Here is a 23,689-nt window from a genome sequence, read left to right as displayed (position 1 = left end):
CACAGCTGGTGAGGAATCTATTTCTTGAAATGTTTATCTTCTGAATAACTTAAGTTCATGGCTAGTTGTGGTACTGCTTGCAGGACTGCTGTCATTCGCTCTGAATTCACTGCTGTGGTACTGCAGTGGAAGCTGCAGTCATTGGCTCTGAATGTGATACAAGCGTGGGAAATACACAACATTTGGTATTTTTCATTGTCCCTGGTGCAGGTCAGTGACCAGGAAATACACTGAGAGGGAGACAGCAGCCACCTTTAAAGACACATGAAGAAATTGCTGCCCCTGGCACCAGGGTACTCACCAGCCCCGTTTCCTGCAGTACCTCCCTGCCTTCTTGTGACTAATTACCTTTCTCAGGGTTTCCTCATCTTTGTGTTTGAACATGTGCTCATGTAGTACCTGCAAAATCTTCATACTCAGTTCTTGCCCTCAGGTCACAATAAACTGTCTGTGTGATGAAGTTTATTGTCAGATGCTCACAGATGTGTGAGTTATTGCACTGCTTGCACAAAGCAATGTGTTCAGCTCTAACATTAGCAAGAATTCTATGGAAAAAGCAACTACAAAGATGAAAGGAAAAAAGTTTTTGGTTCAGTTCAGTCTGCTACAGGATAAGAAACAGTACATTTACTGATCTCCAAAGGAGATTTGGATATTAGGAAGAATATCTTAATGATGAAAATCCTCAAGCAGTGTGAGGAGGTTGCCTGGGTAAAGCATGGAGTCTCCTTCAATAGAGAAGAACTTTTTTTTAGAAAAAGTTTGGGCAAACACCAAATTCACAAACACTGTCAGAAAAGAATGGATATAATAAGAAAGATAAGAAATCAGTAGTTTCTAATGTGATGCTTTTCTATTGTTGTTATTTGACTTAAGGAAGAAAAGAAATGCAAACTATAGACCAATTGATCCTTGTGACAGGATGTCAGTTTGCAGCTTGCTTCCCTTTCCACCTTTAAAAATATGCCCCAGCTGGCTCTGGTAATGTATTTAAGCCCTGTGGTTGTTGTGTTGTGGTAACAATATGTGATATTCTTAAACTTTTTCAGTCTGCAGGACTAAAACTATATGACACCAATCTTAATTATAGCAGTCTAAACCTTTAATGAATATTTTCAAGTACTTTGTATGTTACCATATGTATTGTGTTGCCTGTTGCCAAATATTATTACTGCACAGTTCCCAACTGCCTTGTGATCAGAGTTGGACTAAGATGTTCTTGCTGAGTTCTTGAGTATCCTTGGGACAGAGTAGGGTTTGCATGACAGAAACAGTTACTGACTACAACGGACTGGTTGAGGAAAATGTGCAATGTGGGAAGTTAAATAAGGAGAAAGGGTGTAGCAGAATCAATTGAACTAGGCCTTTCTACAGCTCACTTTAAATAATGTATTTATAATTAGAGGGCTTAAGTCATTATTTCTTTGTTATTTTGTATTACCTGAAGTTGTCAATCTGGGAGGATGGCTCTGCCAAGGATGAGTGTTCTGTTGTTCAGATAAATTCTGTGTCCCACTTACTTACATTAGAGTGTGTGGTTCTGGAGACTCATCCCTCCCTTTCCAATTATGAACAATTTGCAGCTGCATGTAGCTGGATGTAGAGGTTTGTAAGCAGAGGTTGCAGTGAGAGATTTTAGACATTGTTTCCATTGTCTGTGTATGCATGTCCTTCTGTGTGATCTGCATATCAAACTTCAGATGTACCAGCATCATCTTCATGTTCACAGCTGCCACCTGTTCTTTACCTGGCAACTCTGCTTAGTGCTGTAGAGTCAAACAGCATGGCTGAGGAGAAAAACTTCTGAGTGTGGGGAGTGCAGCATATGTAAACAGATTGCATCTGCTCTTGTGTCTAGAAGACATCATTCATAGAGAATGATATGTTTTGCAAGACTCTTTCTGTACCCTCAAAAAGAGATTAAATATATAAACAATTTACTTTTTTAAAAATCTGATTCTGAATTCATGATTTCTTATGCAGTGATGCTGGTGGCTTTAATTTCTGCTGTACAGTTTCTAATGGTTTGATTTTTCTTTTATTTTCTCGAGTAGCATTGCTTAACCCTAACATACAATTTCTTCCTTTCTCCCTCCCAGCTTTCCTTCTGTGGATCAAAATCTTTCAGAAGAAAAAGTCCTGACAGTCCCATGTTGAGCAAAGCCGAATTTGTTGAGAAGGTTCGCCAGAGCAACCAGGCTTGCCATGATGGTGATTTCCACACTGCAATCGTGCTGTACAATGAGGCCCTGGGGGTTGATCCTCAGAACTGCATTCTCTACAGCAACCGTTCTGCAGCCTACATGAAAATCCACCAGTATGACAAGGCGTTGGATGATGCCATCAAAGCACGACTTCTGAATCCCAAATGGCCGAAGGTAAGGAAGTGGATTTGTCTTCTGGGGAAGGAGTGACTCCTGTGGGATAATTCTTTACATATGTAACACCCAGTATAAACAAGTGCATATATTTCTGTACTTAAGTCTGGTTTTGCTGAAAGCTCTAGATAATAATATATTTTCTGTTTAAAAGTTGTTTGACTTGAATTACCTGTTGGGTATTAAACAGTTTTCTGTGTAAGCATAGTGTTCCCCAATGGGAGTATGCTACTATTTTACTGTTTTAACACAGCATGGTGTCTGGGTTGTGAAGACCAGACATCTGTTTTAATGTTTAATGTAGTCAGCATTCATCAGCATCCAGGAACATGTGGTTCCAAAACTGAGAGGTAGCACAGAGATTCTTATTAGTATATTAGAGAGATAAGGATTTCCAAAATAGTGTTCAAAGAGTGTTTGTGTGTAGTATATTTTGGATAAACATTTGAAGAAATATGTATCTTGGCATTCTCAGTAAGACCTGACTATCTAAGGAAACATTTGTAGAGAGTAAATGGTTGCCTCTTCCTTCTGGGCTTACTTCCCACCAGCTGCCATTGATTGCTCCAGTAGCTGCCTCGCCTTGGCTAGTCCAGGGCCAGCCCTTTACATGCTAATTGATTTTAACAGCATCTGCTCCAGATTGCATTTCTCCTGTCAATCCCTCCCACATCCTTATGAGCCACTTTAGCTAAAGAGCAGACTCATCACCCAGGTTCCTCTCCCCAGAAATTAGAGCAGGTAACAAGTGTGATGCTCTTCACCAGCTGGGCTCCAAACTGCTGAAGTTAAATTTTCTTTTATTTCAAAGCAGATAACTCTAAGTCTTCTATTTTGATTTGCAGTTATTAGCTTCTAGAATAGCTTTTTGATGTGCTTTCTTAAGACTTGAATTAGTCCACATTAAAAGAAATTCCTGCTTTGTCAGAGAGATGATTTATAAACTTCCAATTTGAGTTGTTGTTGGGTGGGGTTTTTTTTGGTGGGCTTTTCTTTGGTCATTAACTGGTTTGTATCACTGAATGTCATAAAAGATTTTGTATGAAGTAGTCCATTTATAAGAAGAAAATTTCATTACTGTCATTAAACTCTTGCTATCCAGGTTGGTTGACTGCAGGGAGCTAAGGAGTGTAAAAGCCAGGGTGCCTGTGCTCAGTTTTGTATCCTGGTTCTGAGAAGGCTGATAGAGAGCTGATTTAGATGAAAAGTTGTGAGAACGTTTCATAAAGAACACTTTCAAAATACTAGTCACAGAAGTATAACTACCTTTGAAATGATCAGTGGAAAAGACTTGTGGATCAAAATAGAAGATAAGATGAAAAAGATTTATGAGCTTAAATAGGCTATCTGTGTTAAATGAAGGCATTACTAACAGTCAGTTAAATACAGAAAAAATAGACTATGTATTGATGCAGTACTAAGGTGAAATGTTAAAAAAAGCCCAAAACATTCTTACTAATAAAAAAATGAGATTTTTTTTTCAGGTAGTCTGTATCAGTGAGTTTAAAAACATGAAGTAACTGTGTTTCAATTCTAGTTCTGCTATTAAATGTCCACCTGACTTTGAGCAAAGTCTATTTCTTTGTTTATTCCTGACAAAAGATCAGGAATCACTTCTGCAGAACCTTTTGAGCCTCATTGGTGGAAAAAGTACTGGAAGACTTAAATGCTGTTGCTGTGATGACATAGCATCTGTTCTTGTTTTATTTGATCAATGTGTAAAGGATATCTTTCTCTGTGATACAAAATGTTTATGTATGTTTATTTCCTTATGTGTGTGTGTGTAACTTCTCAGTGTGAGACAACAGGAGAGTTCTGTCTGAAGTTGAAAACTTAAGTTGTATATTTCGGTATCAAAATTTATTTACCAATTAAAAAAAAGATATTGATAGAACAGAACTGGAAAGACTGAAACTTCTGCATGCAAAGTCTAAGTGAGTTTATTAATTAGCCAGAAGAGGGAGCTTAGTAGGGACAACTGGTATTTGGTTTGAAAGGCCTGAGTTTTAAATACAGAACCTGACTTCCTTTCACTTAGGAAGTTGAAAATAAATTTGAATGCAGGTTTTTTGAGATTTGAACTACTAAATGTAAATTTCCGTATTTCTTTTCCTCCTTTCGATACAAACTACATTTCTTGGGTGTGTAGCTTGATAATTCTTACTTTTTTGCTTCCACTCCACATTGCACTTGTTAACATCAGTTCAGTACAAGCTGTGGCTGAAAGTCATGCTCTTCACATCCCCACCCCAAAATCTTTCTTTAAAGCATTAATTCACATAATTAATTACATTAACAATAATAATTATTAATAACTGATAATAATTAATAATTTACTGTGTGTGGCTGAAACATGTTTATTACAACAGCACATAAACCTGTTTGTAGGGTTTGTCTGAGAGGGCTGGCTTGTGAGTTCTGCTATTTGAAAAATATTTTGTTTACAAAGCACTGAGAAAGGCAAAGATAACAGAATATTTCTGGAATTAAACTGCATTTTGGAAATATCCAAGAGGCAAATCAGATCAGGCTCATTTTGTTCTTTGATTTCCCACTGAACAGTTTTCTTTGTTTTGCTGTTGATCATGCTGTAGAAAATTTTTATTCTATTTCTCTTCACAGCTGTGCAGCCTTAGGCATGGTACATGAAAATGGAGGGATATATATTATTTGACTCTGACACCTGAATGGTGTTTCCTTAGTTCTTGTTGATTTTGAGATATTTTTAAATCCTCACATTATAGGAAAAATATGCTGTGGCTTAAATGGTTTAAATTTGGACCTAATTCTGTGCTAAAATGTAGGTTTCACTACCAGCTGAGTGCTGGCTCAGTGTTGTGACAGCTAACAAAAGGTACAAACAGCCTACTGCTGCTGAACAATTAACTGGGTTTTGGCATTGATTTATTCTCTTAATCTCTCAACAGAAAAGTTGTTCATTAACAGGAGATGAAATGACTTTGTCAGACTTGAATACATTTGGCTAATAGGAACATTCACAGGCCAAGATAAATGAAAACAAGAATCACAAAGATGGATGTTTTCAGCACTCTGAGGGGTACCTTGATTTTATTTGATTTCTTTGTCTTGTGGGAGTAGAAGGATGCTGACTGTACCATTTAGTGACACTGTGCTGTTTGAAGCCCCAGGGACTGCTGTTTGAGGAGCAGTGTTCCCTGAAAAGCACAGTGGGTTGCTGAATGAGAGGGGCCAAGTTGGCAAATGGATTTGAAGATCTGGGTTCAGTAATTCTCTGATTATTGCAACTGTTCAAGCCGCCAGGCCGGGAAAAATGTTATTTCTTAAAGCAGGACCAGCTTTTTTAGAGCTGAAACACCTTTCAGAGAAAAGTTGAATAGTCTGGAGAATGTAGTTGATGCAAAAGGAATTAATGCCCTGTGCATATGTGTAATCTGTAAGTGACTAGAAAGAATTACAGCACTTTTCATCAGGCACGAGTTTCTCTTATGGTCTTTGTCTCTCTTAATTTAAAATTCATTGTCTCAATTAAAAAATGTGGTTTTGTATTTGTAGTGGAGAAGAAATATGAAAGAACAGAAAGAAAGGGGAATTGTGAGCTGTGAAGCCTTTGGGTGTTTGCAATGCAGGAGGCATTTAGGTGTTGTCACTTCACTGCAGGGGAATTTGGCAGAATAGCTTTCACTGATATTTTGCTAAATGACTCCAGCTGTCAGTCATGTGAGCAGGACTTCTACAGGCAAAAGGGACACTTGCACTTCTGACTGCTTGCCCATCTTTATAAACCCACCTTCACATGCTCTAGCAATCCCTAACGACCTCAGAGTTTCTCAATGAATTACAAGCAGAGCGCTGACCCTCAGTCACATGTAAAACTTACAAGCAAAGAATCTGACTTGACCACACAACTTTTTTCATGAATAGACCTCTTGTTTTTAATTTGATGAGCAAGGAACTTTCCAGTCCTGTCCTTCAGCTTAAAATCTGTCTTTAATTTGCAGAAAGCTGCATTCCAGTTTTTCAGACATAAAACCATTGAATAGACTTTTTTGACTTTGCTAGAACTTGCTGTGTTATGTTATCGTGAGATTTGTGCATTTCTTTCTGTCTTTTTGTCTCACGAAATCACAGCATAATTGAAGTTGGCTGGGACCCCTGGAGATGGTATTGTGCTGAAGGCAGGGTCAGCTGGAGCAGGTTGTCCATGACATTGTCTAGTCAGGTTTGGAATATCTCCACAGATGGAGACTCCACAGTGTCTCTGCCCAACATGTTCCTGTGTTTGACCACCCTCACCAAAAAGTTTTCTGCTCCCTTCCCCCCCTTTTTTTTTTCCCAGTTAGATATTTAAATAATGAGCATAATGTAATACTTTGACAGCTTTGTGGAGTTAATGTTTTTCCCAACAGTCAGGTTCACTGGAGATGTATTCTCTGCATTAGAAGTGATTATTATGGCATTGCTGGGGGAAAGCTGTTGTGTGGATAAGTTCCCCTTTCCCTAAATTCTTAAAATTACTGAGCAGTAGCAGTGCAACATGAGAGCATGGGACAGGGACACAGTGGATATATGTCATAGTTATGACCATAGTTATGTCATCCTAGAAAAAAAAATTCAGATGTAATGTTGTCTGACTTAGACAAATACACAGGGAAAATTGCTCCTTTCTAATAAATTGCTTACTGCCTTAGAATTGGAAAACCTTACAGAGGTACTTGAGTCTCAGCATGCAACAAATCAACAGAAATTTTCCAAGCATTTACTGTAGGGTTTCATTATTCCTTCCTTTGTTTTCTGGAACCCTTTTGTATATGGAATAAAGCAACTTAAATTTTTCTTTTATGGATTTAACTGCAATTATTCTACTTAGACTAAATGGTGTGCTGTAAATTTCTTTCCTGGAAGGTGCTAGTTTTTTACTCCACAGTTTTCTTGCCATTGGAACTGATTATATTACTATGCAGAAATGATATAGTGGTTTTTGTTCCTCATATATCTAATATCCAAAGCACAAATGCAGAAGTAATTCTGAAATGCAGAAGGGAGGTTTGATCTGCAAGGGTGATAGTTAAGAAAAAGTGTCTTGTTACCTGCTCATTGAGATTCAAGCACATTACCACTAGATAGCATTTTGAGGCATTTGGACTGTCTTCATTTATTTACACAGTGCTGGATTTTGTACCCCATAGTTTTAGGCTAAAACCTTAGCATGTGTTGTTACCTCTTTTTCTCACCTACCCAAAACTTGAGGAGTTAGTTGTCAGATGATTTTTCTGCTCAGTTTTTAATTCTTCAGTGGTTTATTTCTTCAATTCTGTTATTTTTAAGAATTAGATATATATTGCTTGTTTTTGCTCAGCATACAAGGATTGAGTTTCCTCATCTTGGAGATTAACTTCTTTGGTAATATTATAGTGGTGACTCATTCAGAAATTGTGGAATTGTGGAGTACTGGAGTGATGTGTGGAGAAATGAGTGAAGCACATGAGAGGGCGCTCTGTGCTTGGGGCTTCAGCAGGGACTTGGAGCTCATTTCAGCTGTATGCAGATATTCACATGTTTTAGATACTTTTAAGTGGAATTTCCTTAATTTGTTTCCACAGTCTGTGCTGTTCCTGCTGCCCTTTGTGTGTGTTTGACATCAGGCAGGAATGGCTGGCAGTGCTGGCAGATCCTGAGGCTACAGTGTCACTGATGCTCAGCAGTGGAAGGAGAGCAGCTGTTCTGAGCTGTGCTTTCTGGAGTGGTTTGCTTTACACTCACGTTATCTGTACACATTTGGGTTTCTTCGCATTTTAATTGCTTGCTCTAATTTCGTTAGCCTAGTGTCTGTAAGCTTCTTATTCCCATTTATTTTTCCTTTTGCTACAATTACATTATTCGCTGTTTTGGTTAATCAAATCAGCAGCAACTGTGTCTCAGATGTTTTTGGAATTGTTCTGCAGCAAACAGTCCTGTTTTTGTTAGGGTTTGCCATCCTGGATTCATCCTGGCTCTCTGAATTTATGCTGTAGTTCTGGTTGGCCAAGGACTAGAATTTCAGCAGCACAAGGCAGAGTACCTGACAGGTTATGGACTGTAAGGAGAGCATCCTGCCCTCCTCTCCTTTGAGAGCTGCTCATCATTGGTGGCTGAGTGACAGTAAAGAACAGGAGGGGATTTGAGGGGATTCAAGGATGCTGGACCTGGATTTTCTGTAACAGCCAAGAATGCTCTTACAAACCTGCATTTTTTGTTTGGGTATTCAGGCTGATACATCATGGCATTTCTGGACAACACTGGATCCTCATCACAGACGTGTAACCTCAACCAGTCTCTGAGGAAATTAAATTAAATGGAGGGTTTGTGAGAACAAGTAGACAGGAGAAAATACTAAAAATGGGGAAAGCAGGAAATTGCCTTGACTAGCAAGTCAGTAGGAAGCACTCAAGGATACCATTTACACAGTGTTCTGCACTGTGCCAAGGGCAAGAAAACCCAACCAATTAGCAGGGGCCTTGCTGAGAGCTCCCTGACAGCTGAAAATACATCCAGGGCTTAACATTCCATCTTCCTGGCCTTATAGTGCCAACAGGGGTTTGTTCAGGTCACTCCATCTCTCTCCCTGTAGCCAAGTCAGATGAGAAGCGTCTGTGATCATGTACAAGTAGGAAATGCAGCACAGGGATAATTGCTGCATTAAGCAAAGGCATTTTCTGAGACAAGAGCATGGTCACAGTTCAAACTAATGCAAATGGGGAAGAGATTTGTGGCAATTATATTTATTTCTGTAAAGTTGTTGTTCTCTGAGTCATTGCTCCATTTGTGGACACAGCAGGTGACATTTCTCTTTTGCCACCAGCATCTTCATACATGATTTCTCTTTTGCTCCAAAGGAAAAATTACAAAGCCCCTTGTGTTATATGGAACAACAGAAATAAATGACTGATAGTTTGGCTGTTATCCACTAACAGAGAATTTACCCCTGAAGTTTAAAAGAAAGGTTGAACAATACTGTAATTTCTCTCATATAGTGAATAAACTCTAGTTTCAATTTTATTTTCTGGATTTAAGTTAGTTATGAACCCTTCCTTTCTTCCCTTCACTCTGGAATGTCAAGTTCTTGTCCTGGAAGTCAAATAACTGAATATCTCTAGAAGTTGTTAGAAGTCTATCATAGAGACAAAATTTTTATGCTCTTCAGTGCAGTTATTTTTGTAATTTCTGATGACTTTACCAGAAGTTGGCAGTGGTATGCAAATTCCTGTATTTCCTTTTTCATTCTAAAACAGTTGAGGAGTCAGCTCATAGGAAAAATAGATCATATGAATATTGATGTATACAAAAAAAATATAATAAAGGCATTTTTCATAGTGTCCAGTGTTTGAGACTAATCTCCCCAGGCAGTGTATCTGATGGCTTTTGTTAGTCTCCTCAGGGGTCTTAGTCAAATTTCTGTTCCATGTGCTCGATAGGCCTGTAACTGAAAACTATTCCTTTAGCTTTTCTTGTGTTAGAACTCATACAGTGCTCACTTTCCCTAGTGGAAAACTTATTTTTTATTTAGACAAGTGTTAAATACATGGTTTTATGATTCATTTTTAATGAACTTCTTCAAAGATGTGTACCAAGCCCTAGATATTCTGGATGCTAACAAAGGGAGAATGTACTTTAATGGAAACTCTGTTAATAGAAGCTCATCTCATATGGGAAGTGGAAAGAAACTTTCTTGAAACACTGCATTAAATAAATAGGTAGTACAGGCATAATTTTCCAGCCTTTTTCAGGGGGAAAAAGGAGGTTTAATTTTTGCTGTGGGGTTGTATTTTGTATTTGTATGGTTGTATTTTAATTTTTGCTATGGGTTGTAGTCTGTATTTTACTCCTTGTGGCTATCTGCATGCAGGCTTTTGGCTTTCACAAATAAAACACAAAAAGCTGTTGTGGTAGGTATGACATGTTTAAGGAAACAGGATTTGTGAGGACTCTTTTCCTAGCAAACGTGTCAGGCAGCTGTCAGAGATTTGAGGGCTTCCTGTCCTAGAGGTTACACCTGAGCTGTTATATCTTCATTATCACTGGTGGACTCCTCAAGAACTGACTTTCTGAGCCCATTTGTCCTATGGAACAATAACATCTAGTAGAATTCAGTTTCATTGTTTTCCTAAATGTGTGAAAAAGCTGGTGAAACATGGCTTTATTTCTGTTACCATGGTAACCTTCAGTTCTGTGTTTGCTGGACAGCTCCCCCATGAGTAGGGCAGAGCATGGCTGGGTCCTGGCCTCACTCTCTTGGACTTTTGGAATAACTCAGGATAGGAATTCTGGACGTATTTTCCTATTTTTATTTTATTTTTATTTTTTCTTGCATCATAATTCAGTCTATATTGATCCAAAATACAAAATAATGATTCTCCTTTGCTTTTCCTTTACCAGATGAGTAGGAACTGGAAAACAATCTAAAATCAGATTTTGTTGTAAGTGTAACCTTTAGCCTCCCTCAGTTATTATACAGGAATATCTGTAAGCTTCTTGATTAGCTTTTGGCTTTCATTGCTTAGACATCTTGTTTTGGCTCTGGTAGCTCTCCTGCAGTGAGCCACAGTGTTACTGGAGGTTTGTAATCACTAATAGTGATTAATTTTAATGACAGTTGCCCTGAATCCTCTCCCACGCCTTTAGTGATACATGTCAAGCTTCAAGGCCTCTTACTCATTTAAATCTTCGCTGGGAACACAGACTAGTAGTTTCACTCCGGAGAATTCAGATGTGCGATGTGCTCATGTTTATTTTATGGTGATACATCTCATTCAGTTGCCATTGTTACCAGGCTGTGCAAAGAAATTACTTTTTATCATGAGTAGGGTGGATAGGAAATGCATGCAACTGTATTTCAGGGAGTAAATTTTTCATGGTTATAGCCCATGGGTACTAAATAAAAAATGTCAGCTTCTTGGGTTTTGTTGCACTCTGAAAGTGTGCCTAGAAATAATGGCTTCTGTGACTGTTTGGGAAAGGACAGCTACAGCAGTGAGCCCTCCTAGGCTTAAAGCAGAAAATATGTGCACTTAACTCAGATGGAAATGTTTGGTATTGCAAGGTACAGTTACTGAAAGCTGTAACAGAATAGGGAATGCAGCAGAAAAGGAATGTGAATGAGAGGAGTGTGTATAGTAAATGTAGCTTTTTAAAGAGCCTAAATTAGTGTTCCAATGAATAAAAAAGAAATCAGTTGCCTGTATGGTTTTGCGCCATCCCACATTTGTTCTGCTTGATCTCACACTTGGGCTGCACTGAGTGAGGATACTGAGTCTGCAGAGGGAGCAGCAGTGAGCATCGAGCTCTTAGTTAATGATCCAAACCAGCAACTCACTCCTGGCTCAGACACATCCATTGTCTCTCATGCTCTCATACAATTTCTCCTCCCAAATACTAAATGCTTTTGTTCTTTTTTCTTCTGTGTCCCCACACAAAGTTGTGTTTATACTAGACAAAAAAGAAAAAAATCACAGAAATGTAATTTTTATTGTTTGTAATTTAGAGTGCTCAGTACTGTTAAGTACAGTGATAAATCATATCTGGAACTATAAATATTTTTATGTATTTGTAAATACGGTGCACATTGTGTTGGTTTTGGTTGGTGCTTAGTAAAAACAGGAAAATTAAAAATTTGTATGAAAATAACCATCTGTATTTCACTAATTAAAAATTTATGGTAGCTTCTCTGAATTCATGTTTCATGAAATCACACTGTAGAACAGAAAGAAGCAACTTAAATGTAGTAGATCTACGACTCTCCATTCTGTTAATCTGAGTTGAAATCAGTTTTGCCAGGTAGGTAAATGTAATGAGCTCACTGGTCTTTCAAATGCTGATGCCTCTGAAGGGCTTTTGTGTACATTTAATTGAATTTTTTACTTTCTATCATGGTAAAGAAGGTAGTGTTTATGATTTAAGTACTTCTGTGAATCTCTATATTGCTACAGCCCCCCAAAATCCTAACAATACAGCATAAAGAAAGTTTATTACCTAGTTATTTCCCTTACTTTGGGGTTTCCCCAGTCCCTTGGCCTCTGAAGTGAACAGTAGCATTGTTCAAATATTCTCAATTTTAATATTGTGTAGCCTTCAGGTTCAGCCTGAGACTGTATTTGAGGAACTGGCTCAGAAGGTGAGGTACTCACAGTTGTGTGGGAACTTAATCCACTGTTTTTTAGTAAGGTGGCAATAATAAAGAGAAACACATACTATTTGTGATATGAAAGTACGAAAATGTTATTGCTGGGAATACACAGGAAACAGGCACAATAAAATCTTTTTACTCTTGAAATATTTCCCAACTTCTAAATATCTAAAGAAAACTTGAACAATATCTGGCAGGTTTTTATTTTACCTGAAAACAAATGGAGGATATGAATATTTGTCTAGTAATAAAGAGAAGGCTAAATTTGCAGTCAAAAATTCAAGCAGATGTCCAGAAGAACTGGTTTTTATAACATAAAGGACCCCCAGACACTTGCACCAACAAAAGTTGTTTTGTTTTTTATTCCCTGCTCACAAAAATTAACCATCTGCTCATTAGAAGTGTTACAAATGGAAGAGCTGAAACGGGGCTGGTATGGCTTGCAGCTTTTTGGCAGCTGCTGAGAGACATATTAGGGTTTAGTAGTACTTTTCCTAGAATCACAGGATGGTTTGGTTTGGAAGGGAATTTAAAGCCATTTTGTTCCCAACCCCTGACCTGGTCAGGGACACCTTCCACTATCCCAGGTTGTTCCAAGTCCCGTCCAACCTGGCCTTGGACACTTCCAAGGATGGGGCAGCCACAGCTTCTCTGGCAGCCTCTGCCAGGGCCTCACGTCTCTCCCAGCCAAGAATCATAAGTGGCACAGAAATGCTGATATCAGAAATAACAGACTGTGTGAGCACAATTTGCATCCCAGCAGTGCCTGTGCCACGCACACAGCAAGGTCAGGAGCCACTGAGGAGGCCTCTGCCACGTGTCACAGGCACGTTCAGTGCCTTGAAAGACTATTGTGGCATTTCTGTTCTTCATACCAATGCAAGACTCAATCCTTTGGGAACTTCAAGTCCATATTCTGCTTATTGAAATGTGAAATTCACATTAAAGGGCTTGAGTGGGATGGGGCTTTTAAAGACCATCAAGTCGAAACATACACTTCCAAAAGCAAATGTGCATCTCTAGGAGGTGTACAGTTTATGGAACAACAAGATATGGAGGAGATTTTATAACTGAAAAAATTTAATTTTGGTGCCTGACTGGACAGATATGTGCTGAGACCTGTTCCTTCCTTATGCAGTTTGCTGACAGTAATGTTTGAGGAGCACATGGTGTTCAGGTGCCTCATATTTCATGGCTAAACTCTCTTTGGGGGTATCTTAGAGCTACAGAAAGTGACAGCTTTCAAGATAATGCCAGTAAACTTTAAGCTGCTCTAGGTTTACCTGCAGTCTGCTTTCCAAATAGGCTTCAGTTATCTTTGTAGTCAAATGTCTTCTCAAGATGTTCTGAAAACTAAAAATCAAATAAATACGTTTTCAACTCTATTTTTTGGATACAGCTATAACTGTGTGAACTGGGGAACTAGCTGGTGCATTTCAAAGGATTAATTGAGATAATTTTGAGTTAGTTTGATTGGACGTGATTATAACCTTAGCTGGGAAGTAAGAAGATTCCATTTTTTACATAACTAAATAGTAGTTGATGCTGAATAACTCATGCTTTGACATTTTTCTGAAACAACGTCGGCCTTTTCCAAAAGATAAATATGCTGAATAAAACTGACCTTGATTTTTAAATGAGCAAGGGTAATTGCTAATAGAAAAGATGATGAATTAAGATGATCATCTATTGAGCTGGTACTGGCGCCACCCACAGCTGTCACAGTGGTAGCCAAGTGTGCAGGAAAGGAGAACACCTCTTCAGGCAGGTGGAGAAGGTGGGTGCACAGAGCTATTAGAGGATAGCCTTGATAGGCCCCTCTATTCTGCTGTAGCCATTCCAACAGGGTAATCAATCATGTTGGACTATGTCTCAATCTAGGGTTGATGCACTGCATTCTAATTAAACTCATTAGTGCTCCATCTCTGTGATCACAGGATAACTTTCCTTTAAAGCTTCTATAAAGACTCTCTCAGGAATGACTTGCCCTGAAAAGAGATACAGAACTGAAATTCAGTAACATAGATTTCCTTGCATTGCTGTTACAAGTGAGGAAGGACTAGAAATATTCAGAACTTCCTGAGTTAAAACAAACAACACCATAACGGTCAGACTAGGAGTGCCTGGTTGACTCTTCCTTGTTTCAGTGTCTTTTCAATCTGGTATTTTTAAGCTCTTTTACTTTATCTACAATTGGGATTCTCTTTGTATCATGTATTTCCCTAATGAAAGTAAAAAGGAAAATGCATAATCCCTGGAGTATCATATATGGCAATTAATTAATCTTAGATTTTTCCAATGGGAGTGGTAGTATAAACAAAACATCTACATTTCAGTCTGGGAAACACTATATAGTTATGTGTATATATCATGTTTTAATCTTCATTAATATAGAGCAAATTACTTTGTTAAAAACTGGTCGTCACTGGCAAAAGTGATACAATAATCATTATTTTTAAATTGTGGATGCAAATGAACTCAAGTGCATCAGCTGGGTCTCTACAGTGACCTTTCCAGGAGTGCCCTGAAGCAAGTGGCAGTAGCCACAATTACTGAGTGCAGTTACCTGGTGCCAAACACAGCAGTTGGGCTTGGGAACCTTCAGTCAGGGGGTAGGCAGTAGGAAAAAATTGCTTTTTCATTTGTGAGTGCAGTGACTTAAAAGCATGCAAATGCCCTCATTTTTCTGTTCTGGAACATTAGACTGATATCTGGAAATGCTCTGGTGGCAAGCAAAGGAGATTTCAGTGGAATCACTTTATCTGGAAATGCAAGTGCTGTCTTGGGAGAAATGGATTTATGGGCTGCCTCTGCCTCGAGCCAATGTGCCTGTTAATTTGTGATAGACCTAGCTTCTGGCTTTGTCCTGTTTCTGTGGATAACCTCTGAGTGACCCTTGCCTGATGAGTGACTTGGCTCTTTTGCATGAGACTCCTTCGCATGAGAAGAAAACTGAAATTTTCATTTTGAAATCTCAATGTGTTGCAATTTTTCTCCATCTTTTGACAATTAAGCCTTATTTGAGTGGAATCAGACCTGGAAAGCTTGTATTTCACCTCTGCTGGATAAATTATTGCAGGGAAGTCTTTCAGCTTTATCTCTCATTGTGACTTTGTTACCAATTGCAGTATCTGTGTTTCTGTTTCCTTCTGGCTGACTGGTTTGGGATTGATAAAAAGAGATGGAGCAAAAAGACAGTTTTGGTAAATTCCAGGGTCTAATCCTGCAATCCTGCAGCAGTTCTTGACTCCAAGGCTTTCCACATCACCAATGAGTGTGAAGGCCATGGACCTTTGTTTTTGGCATTTGTCTGCCTTTCTTTAAAAGGTTTTGAAAGATTTTGAACGTGAACATTTTTCAGATAATAGAATTCTTTCTCTTCTTATTTGCCCTACAATGTAGAATGTATTTTCTTAAATAAACCAGAGAGCTTCCTTGCTGCTGAGGCAGCGTTAAGTAATGAGTATCACACAAAATGAGACGTTAATCTCATCTCCAGAGAACAATCAATCTGTACAGTGCCGCCTACTATTACCCGTAGCAAAGAAAAACAAACACAGGTTTCTTTGGGAAATACAGATTTCCCAGTTTTCAGGTTGTTAAAGAGTTAAAAACCCACTGTGAATAAAAGCAAAAAGGGTTGTTCTGCTCAGAAGTAACTGAGTGGTTACAGCCTTGTGCAAAGAGAAGATCTTTACGGGCAGGATGGAATATAAGCAATTCAGGAATGATTTGAAAACTGTTTTCGAGTAATGGGCGTGAGCAGGAGAGAGCGCAGCACAGCAGATGAAACACTGAACAAGGTTTTGCAAGGGGAAAACTTTTGGAGCTGGAAGTTAGCCCCGTTCCCCACAGGGATGCTGGGGCTCTGTTTTGGTGGTCTGTACAGTAGAGGCTGCGCTTTGGCAAGCTGAGGAGTGCATGATGTCATTGGATGCAGAACACATGCACGGAGAGCCAGGAACTGTTGTTCGCGCGGCAGCGCTGCCAGATGTGCGTGCTGGAACGCGCTTGGAAAAATGGAAAAACCATCTTTATAGAGATGCTGAGAAATGTCCTGGGCTGAGGCTGGGCTCAGCCACACTGTGTGCTGAGCACAAATGTGCTCTGTGGGGTTTCTCAGTCCTGGAGCCCAAGTTCTGCTCTCGGGAGCAGTCCATGTAGAATGCCTTTCCCAGTGTTTTTCTGAGATGAGCTCGGAGAGGTTCCTATTTTATCCAGAAAACATACTGAGGGCTTCTTCATAGGAATTATTTGCAGCAGAGGAGAATCAAAAGAATCTATTAACTCCAGTTTCCACTTGTACTTCCTATTAAGAATGGCTCCACATTCCAGCAGAGGCTCTGGTGCCAGACATTGCTCTCTTTACTGATGCACAGCTCTCTCCACAGATTAACTGGCCTTCAGGAATTATTTGAATCTCTTACCCAACAGTGCTTCACATGCAATAAAATCAAAGGTGGGTTTAAGTTTTTCTGTATTTCAGGGTGAAAAAACGTATTTTTTTCTAGATTTTTTTCCCCCTAGATTTTGAGGTCAACTGGAAATATTTGTGTTCAATACAGAATGCGTTATTTGGTCATTGGTGTACAGAGAGTTAAATACAGCTTTGCTTCTCCCTCCTTTTGCACAGGCTCTAATTAAAGGGAGGAGGGGAGATGCTGGAAGGCAGCAACAGGAGAACGCCTACAGAAAGTCAGGAATTCTGTATCCAAATGGGACAATGTTTCAAGCCTGAGATATTTTTTCTGTTTTATAAACCTTTTATGTTTACTGATGATTTTTACTGCTAAAAGGATCATTGCTAACTAATAGCATTATAAACTAGCTGGTCTGTGTACAAGACTAGAAAGAAGTCTCCTGTAGTAGTCACACAGGTAAATTGCCTCTCTGGAATCTTTGGAACTGTGCTGTTCTGAGGGATCTGCTTAAGGGTACTCTGATGGTTGCCTCAGAGGAATGTGAGATCTGTGGGTTGCTAGAAGGTTCATATTTTACACTTGTTGAGTAGAAATCGTGCTGAGCTCAGAGACTGTACCACAGCAGGGATCTGGTTCCTCCTGTCTGGGATGCTCAGGAATTTCTGCTGTGCTGGTCAGGACTAGTGCTGGCAGTGAGACCAAGTCTGCAGCATGTGATGGTGATTCTCCAGCTGGAAAACTCAGGAGGCAAATTGTGTTCTGTGCCGTTTTAATAAGGAATAGCACAGCCTCACTGTGAGTGTCCCTGTGCTTGGATAGGTGTGATAACTGCTCCCAGACTTCAGACTCCAAGGCAGAAACTTTCAACAAGTGGCATCAGGAGTTTCCTTCCTCATAAACAAGATGCTCCATTTGCTATCTTCTATGTGTTGTAGAAGATGGATCTACAAGAGGTATGTTCTCAGATTTTGTCTGTTCTGTTAGAATGATCAAAACACCCAGCAATATAAATGACTGATTTAATCAACTTGTCTATCTGATATGGGGTTCTTGTAGCATCTCAGTTGAGGCTAGCAACAAGAACTCCTAAATTTATTTTTTTTAAATTTACTGATTTTTATTGCACCTGGAATTATTTGGAATAAATAATTGTAAAATGGTTTCAGTTTTAGGACATTGAAGTCATGGTTGTTAGGCCTAAGCCTTTACACAGCTTAGTTAGGAGGAGAAGGATAGCAGTACACTTCTTTGAAGTGTAAATATGAGCTTATTTGGCAGCATTTTACCTAAACTCTGATGCTTGTAGAATGGTGGTTGGGTAGCAATGTGGAAACCTGACAGTCAGTGCATTTCTGACAGCCTGCTACGATGTCATGTTGAACAGTGAAAGTCTGTGCCCAGGCAGAGAGAATATATCAAACTAATTTGTCTCTCTTTTGTCTGTCATTGCTTGTACATGCAGCATATAAAAAAGGCATCATGTGTAGCAATGAAATTCAAGACTGTAGAGTATTTTCCATTTCTCCTAGATCTTAATAATTTGAGAAACCTTTAGTTAATTCTTCCCCTTTCTTATTTTTGCTTATACCATTCAAGTAATTCCTTCCCACACTTGCTGTTTTAATATTTCTGACACGCATTCAGAACCTGCTGTCAGAGCTACTGTGTATCAGGTTACAGATACTTACCACAGTCTTTTTTCCAGCTAAAATTACTTAATTACATTTCAGTTCTAATTGTGTTTTCTGTGCTGCACAGTGGGGCTTGGGCATTGGGTTCTGTGGAGGACACCAGAGTCCTTGTTCTGAGAGCTCCAGACATGTCAGCAGAGACATTCTGGGGAAGCAGATAATGTTATTCTTTCCTGTTTGCCCTGTGCCTGTGCAAAAAGGCTCTGTTTCTAAGGTATCTGCTGATAATCTCAGTTTTTTAAATGGCAAAATCTGTGCTGGAGTAAAAGAAAGGTGAAATGAGTATAGGTGACTCTTCAAGACTGTGTTTGTGCTTTTGGGTCGGCTGTGGGGTCACCTTTTATAATAAAACTTTAGTAAGAAAAGATGCTGATTGCAAAAATAGATGATGGGGTATGCTTCCATTTACATAACTGTCAAAAAAGTATTTGAAATCAATCTTCTGTCATCAGTAAACACTTTCTTGTAAGTGCAGATTGAATATTTTTTTTACTTTTGGTTCTATCAAATAGCTCACCCCTCACCTTTCCTGTCAGGCACGAATGGAAACTGCTGCATGGTTGGCTCCTTCTGTTTCTCTATATAGAATAATTTTAGTACAACTCTAAGCCTTATGCTCATTCAGTGCTGGATGTTTGAGCACGTGAAGGTAAATGAAGCAGATGTGTTCTTCCTTATTTTTAGGTTGGAGCCAACAGCTGTCCTAGTTATTCTTAAATGCTCTCACGACTTTATGCAGAAAGATGCCACTGAAGTCAGGTTCAGACTAAGTGTTGTGTGGTGTAGCAGTGTGCTGGCTTCACTGTTGTAGGACAAAGCTAACTGAGGTTGCCTTGGTCACTGACAGGGTCTCAAGTTCTTGTTTTGATGAGCTCTCCTGATTTTACTGTCTGAAGTAGTGAAGCTAACTAAAACTGCATCAGAAACTCTTCATTGTAGTGCTGAATTGTACTAGGCTACATATGTGTGTGCTTGTCTTGTAGAGATGCTCCTTTTTGGAGAGAATGGGCTCCCTGAGAGTTGGGGGTGTGCTGCAGCCCATGGGATTTGGTGGGTTTGCTCTCTGTGGGCAGTTTGGGAATAGACTTGGGCTGACAGTGGTGTCAGTGATGAGATCAGTGTAAGTTAAACCTCCATCTGGAGATGCTTCTTCTTGGCAAACTGTACTAGATGATAGTTTTAGGTCCCTTCTAATGGAACTATTCTAAGAATCTTAGATGTGACTCCTCAGAGAGGCCAATTTGTCTCTGCTCCAATGATTTCAGTGATGCTGTAGAGTTTTACAGCACCTTAAGATTGTTCCCTGCTTTTGAAATGGTTATCTCTGACATGGCAGTGGCAAGGTATTTTTCAGATTAACTGTAGCCTACAGAAAGAGCTGCTCTTTGAACATCTATCTTTCTGCAGAAGGTTTATCTGATTCTGGTTTTGAGGGCTTGTTGGCTGTCTGTAGACACTTTGTCATTGTAGAGGAGTTCAGTTTATTTCTTTCTGCTGTTCTCTTACTGCTGCAGCAGTGAAAAGGGCAGCTGTGAGATCCAGCATGCCGTGCTTTGGGAAGAAATGGTGCTGCATATGGAGAAATTGTGTCACATCTCTTATTCATACAGCCCTGACTGAAAATGTGAACAGACACAAGCAAAATTCCTGGTACACATTTTACAAGAAAGTTCAGCAGGTGAACTGCCTATCATTCTAAGTCAGTAAGAGAAGACTCCTTAGAGAGTTTTAAGTGCTGTTTCTGACTGTTATGGGATCTTCTGTTGAGAATCTCAGGGCTTGGGAGAAGGATATCTTGTGTGATGTACTTACATTTCCACTGTGTGGAAGGGAAATTTTGAATAGACAAAACAGATCCTTTATAATACAATAGTTTTATTGTGTAGCCCTTTCAGATGAAGCTAAAAAAGAATTTTTAAAAAACTTTGCGTATGCTTCTATGATTTCTTTAAATTTGGAAAGTATGTTCTGTACCCTGAAAAACAGGACAAATTTAATGTGCAGGGTATGTCACCAAACTCTAACTCACTCCCTGCTAACCTGTGAGCTCCAGAAGAGCTAATTGTTAAAACAGTTTTTTATATTTTTTCAATAAATACTGTGGATTTCTGATGGGCAGACTCTCTTGAGGGAGAACTACCACCACTTAGCACCATTTGACTTTGCTTCTTGGAGCTCATGGTAAATGGGACAATTCATCTCCCTAGGCAGCTTGCTGCATCTCTTACATGAAATTACTTAGCACAGTTTGCCCTTCTCTCCCACCTCTATTTTTTGTGAGTGGTGCCTTTGAATTATTCCTTTATGTCCTTCCTAGCTGTTTGCACTTCACAAACCTTTTTAAAGCTTAGGCTGATAAGTGAACACAATATTTTTCTTAGAGCAGCTCTCCTGGTGAGAAGTTTCAGCTGTTAGTTATGGGTGATTTATTTGGCTCTTTCTTACCTGAGGCAGCAGATGGTGATGGAAGTTGGCAAGGGAAGACTGGGAGAAGACCATTCTCCAGGAAAGGACAGATAGCAAAAAGGGTACTTTCCTGGGAGTCTTTGCCTCCCAAGTATTGCTTTGACCCACATCTTGCCTGAATTACACTTGTCTCCATAGCAGCAGTAATTGTGCTTCCTATGGAAAAAAGGAGGGGCAAGTCATAATTAGAAGCAGGTCCCAAACACGGTTTTCTGCTCAGGATCATGTAAGGGTAGAACTGAAGCTTCTTAAGCCAATAACAGAGTATCAACAGTTTTGAAAGCAAACACCTTCCTTGGTAAAATGCAGTTAAAATTTAGGGTATGTTTCCTATCCAGTGAACTACAGAAGTATGCTTTGCCATAGGACTATCACATAGATATTTCACAGGCACATCATGTTTATGTAATACAGTCACAATTGAGGTGCCAGCAGAGACTCTTACTGTGCTGTGAAGGGAAGGATGATGGAACAGAGCATTGTGGGCACTGCTGTTCTCCCTTTTTCTCTCTCTCTCATTATCACCTCTCTTCCCCTCTTTGTCTTCCCCATTTTCCCTTTGCTTCTCCAAGGCATGGAGTAGGGCTTTCATTTGAAACCCCATAGGATGACATAGATAATGATGCAATGTTTGACACTTTATTTCCTAAAGGGTGCGAAATAGATGAAGTTTTATCACAAGACTTGGTCGATTAATTAAAAGAGAATTGCCTAATTCCTGCACTTGAAGGGAGTTCCCTCCTCCCAGACTAGAATTTTCTGAACTCCTTTCTCCTTTTTGCAGGCCACCATTGCTTAGCAGCTGCTGTAGCTCAGTCACTCATGCACAGTCTGATCTGTAAAATCACAAGCTGCTGTGTCTGCCTTCAGTGCTCTGGCTGGAGGGAGGCAAAGTGACAGATGCAGAATCATTGTAATGAATTGAAAGCTGCTTTAATAACATCCGAAATAAAAGGACTTGATTTTATTATCCTTCATGAATTTGCCAAGGGACTTGGCTATTAGGGGCTTGGTCTGCAGTGGGTGTTAAAGTGCTTACACACTGCCAGCCCAGGCAGTGCACAGGGAAGTGTACATGTAAGAAGTGTGAGGTGTTACTCTGAGTCTTCATGTACCTGCTGAATACTGTCCAATTTAGCTGCTACCTGAGTAGAATGACACAATGAACTGAATTCTCATACTGCTTGGATAGCCTGACTAACAAACTGCTCATCAAGCCATCTCCAACAGGACCTTTCCCCACTTGCAAATGTGTGGGATTGCTTCTAGGTGATGCTCACTTGGGTTGAGCAGAGAGAATTTCGAGGTGTAACAAAGATATTAACTTAGAAGTTATTGAAAATGAAAGATTACGCAAGAAATGTGATAGCACATCAGATAGTTCTAGATTCTTGCCAAAGATTAACTTGAAGAAGACACTTTAAAAGATTTTTTATTCATTGAGGTGTAAGATTGGGAGCTATCATGTATGTCTAATGATGCACAGCTTGCTTGTGCTACTCAGTGACTGCAAGAAAAGAGGAGCTTGTACTGCACAGAGGGGCTGTCCCTATGACACACGGGCTGTCCCCGTGTCACGCTTGTTGTCACCGTGTCCCTGTGACACACGGGCTGTCCCCGTTACACACTTGTTGTCACCGTGTCCCCGTGACACACTTGCTGTCCCCGTGTCACTTGCTGTCCCCGTGACACACGGGCTGTCCCCGTGCCCCCGTAACACAGTTGCCGTCCCCGTGTCCCCGTGTCACACTTGCTGTCCCCCTGTCCCCGTGACACACTTGCTGTTCCCGTGTCCCCGTGACACGCTTGCTGTTCCCGTGTTCCCGTGTCACACTTGCTGTCCCCGTGTCCCCGTGTCCCCGTGTCACTTGCTGTCCCCACGCCCCGAGTGTCGCGCCGGGTGACACCGACAGGGGGCGCAAGAGCCGCTCCCTGCGCAGCGCCCCCTGCCGGCTCGCCGTGCCTCACTGCTCTGCCCGCCGTGGCCTCGCGTGCGGAGGGGGCGTGGCCGGGCGCGCGGCGGGGGCGGGGCTGAGGCGGCGCCGCCCCTGAGGTGCCGCGCGCCGGGCGGGCCGGGCCGGGGCCGCGTCCTGGTTCGGGTCTCGCCGCCCGCGATGCGCCCGGGAGCGGCCGCGCCCCGCGGGCCCCGGGCGTGACCGGTGCGGGCGGAGCCGCCGGCTGGGCACAGCCCCCGCCCATGGCCCGCGCGGCGGGGCCGGCTGCTGTCCCGCGGGACGCGGCGCGGGCCTGGTGGCGGGGCCGGGCAGCATGACCGCGGGCTGCGGCCCCGCTGCGCCCGCCGCCCCAGCGCCACCTTGATGCTGCTCGTCCCCGCTCTACAAATATGATGAAATGGCAGCCCCGGAAGAAGGTGAGTGCCGGGAGGGCCCGCTGCTCTCGCCCGGGAGGTGCCGCCGCCGCTGGGTTCCGCGGCGGGATGCGGACGGCGCTCAGCCGCGCCCCGACTCGCTGCGGTGCCGGTGCCGCGCTGGGCCCCGCGCTGGGCGGTGCGCTGTCCGTGCGGGGCGCCGCGTTCCGCGCTGCGCAGGACGCTTTTGCATGGCGCTTGGCAGCGCGTTTTATGGATATTCT

General features: G+C 40.9%; 1 protein-coding gene across 3 annotated transcripts in view; it reads left to right on the top strand.

Moving 5' to 3' along the window:
* Positions 1 to 23,689, top strand: part of TTC28 (tetratricopeptide repeat domain 28) — a 100,150-nt gene that overhangs the window by 3,239 nt on the left and 73,222 nt on the right. For 2 of the 3 annotated variants that reach the window (XM_085075707.1, XM_085075708.1), the window contains exon 2: positions 2,100 to 2,378. In XM_085075707.1, coding sequence (XP_084931833.1) covers positions 2,100 to 2,378 — 279 coding nt within the window. Of the gene's footprint in view, positions 1 to 2,099; positions 2,379 to 23,170; positions 23,469 to 23,689 lie in introns of those variants that run through there. The other variant, XM_085075709.1, reaches the window with a different exon arrangement.

This window comes from Lichenostomus cassidix, chromosome 15 (assembly GCF_008360975.1).
Source record: "Lichenostomus cassidix isolate B80296 chromosome 15, HeHo_3.0, whole genome shotgun sequence".
NCBI lineage: Eukaryota > Metazoa > Chordata > Aves > Passeriformes > Meliphagidae > Lichenostomus > Lichenostomus cassidix.
The sequence above is the reverse complement of the archived record's forward strand: the minus strand, read 5'-3'. Positions and strand labels throughout refer to the sequence as shown.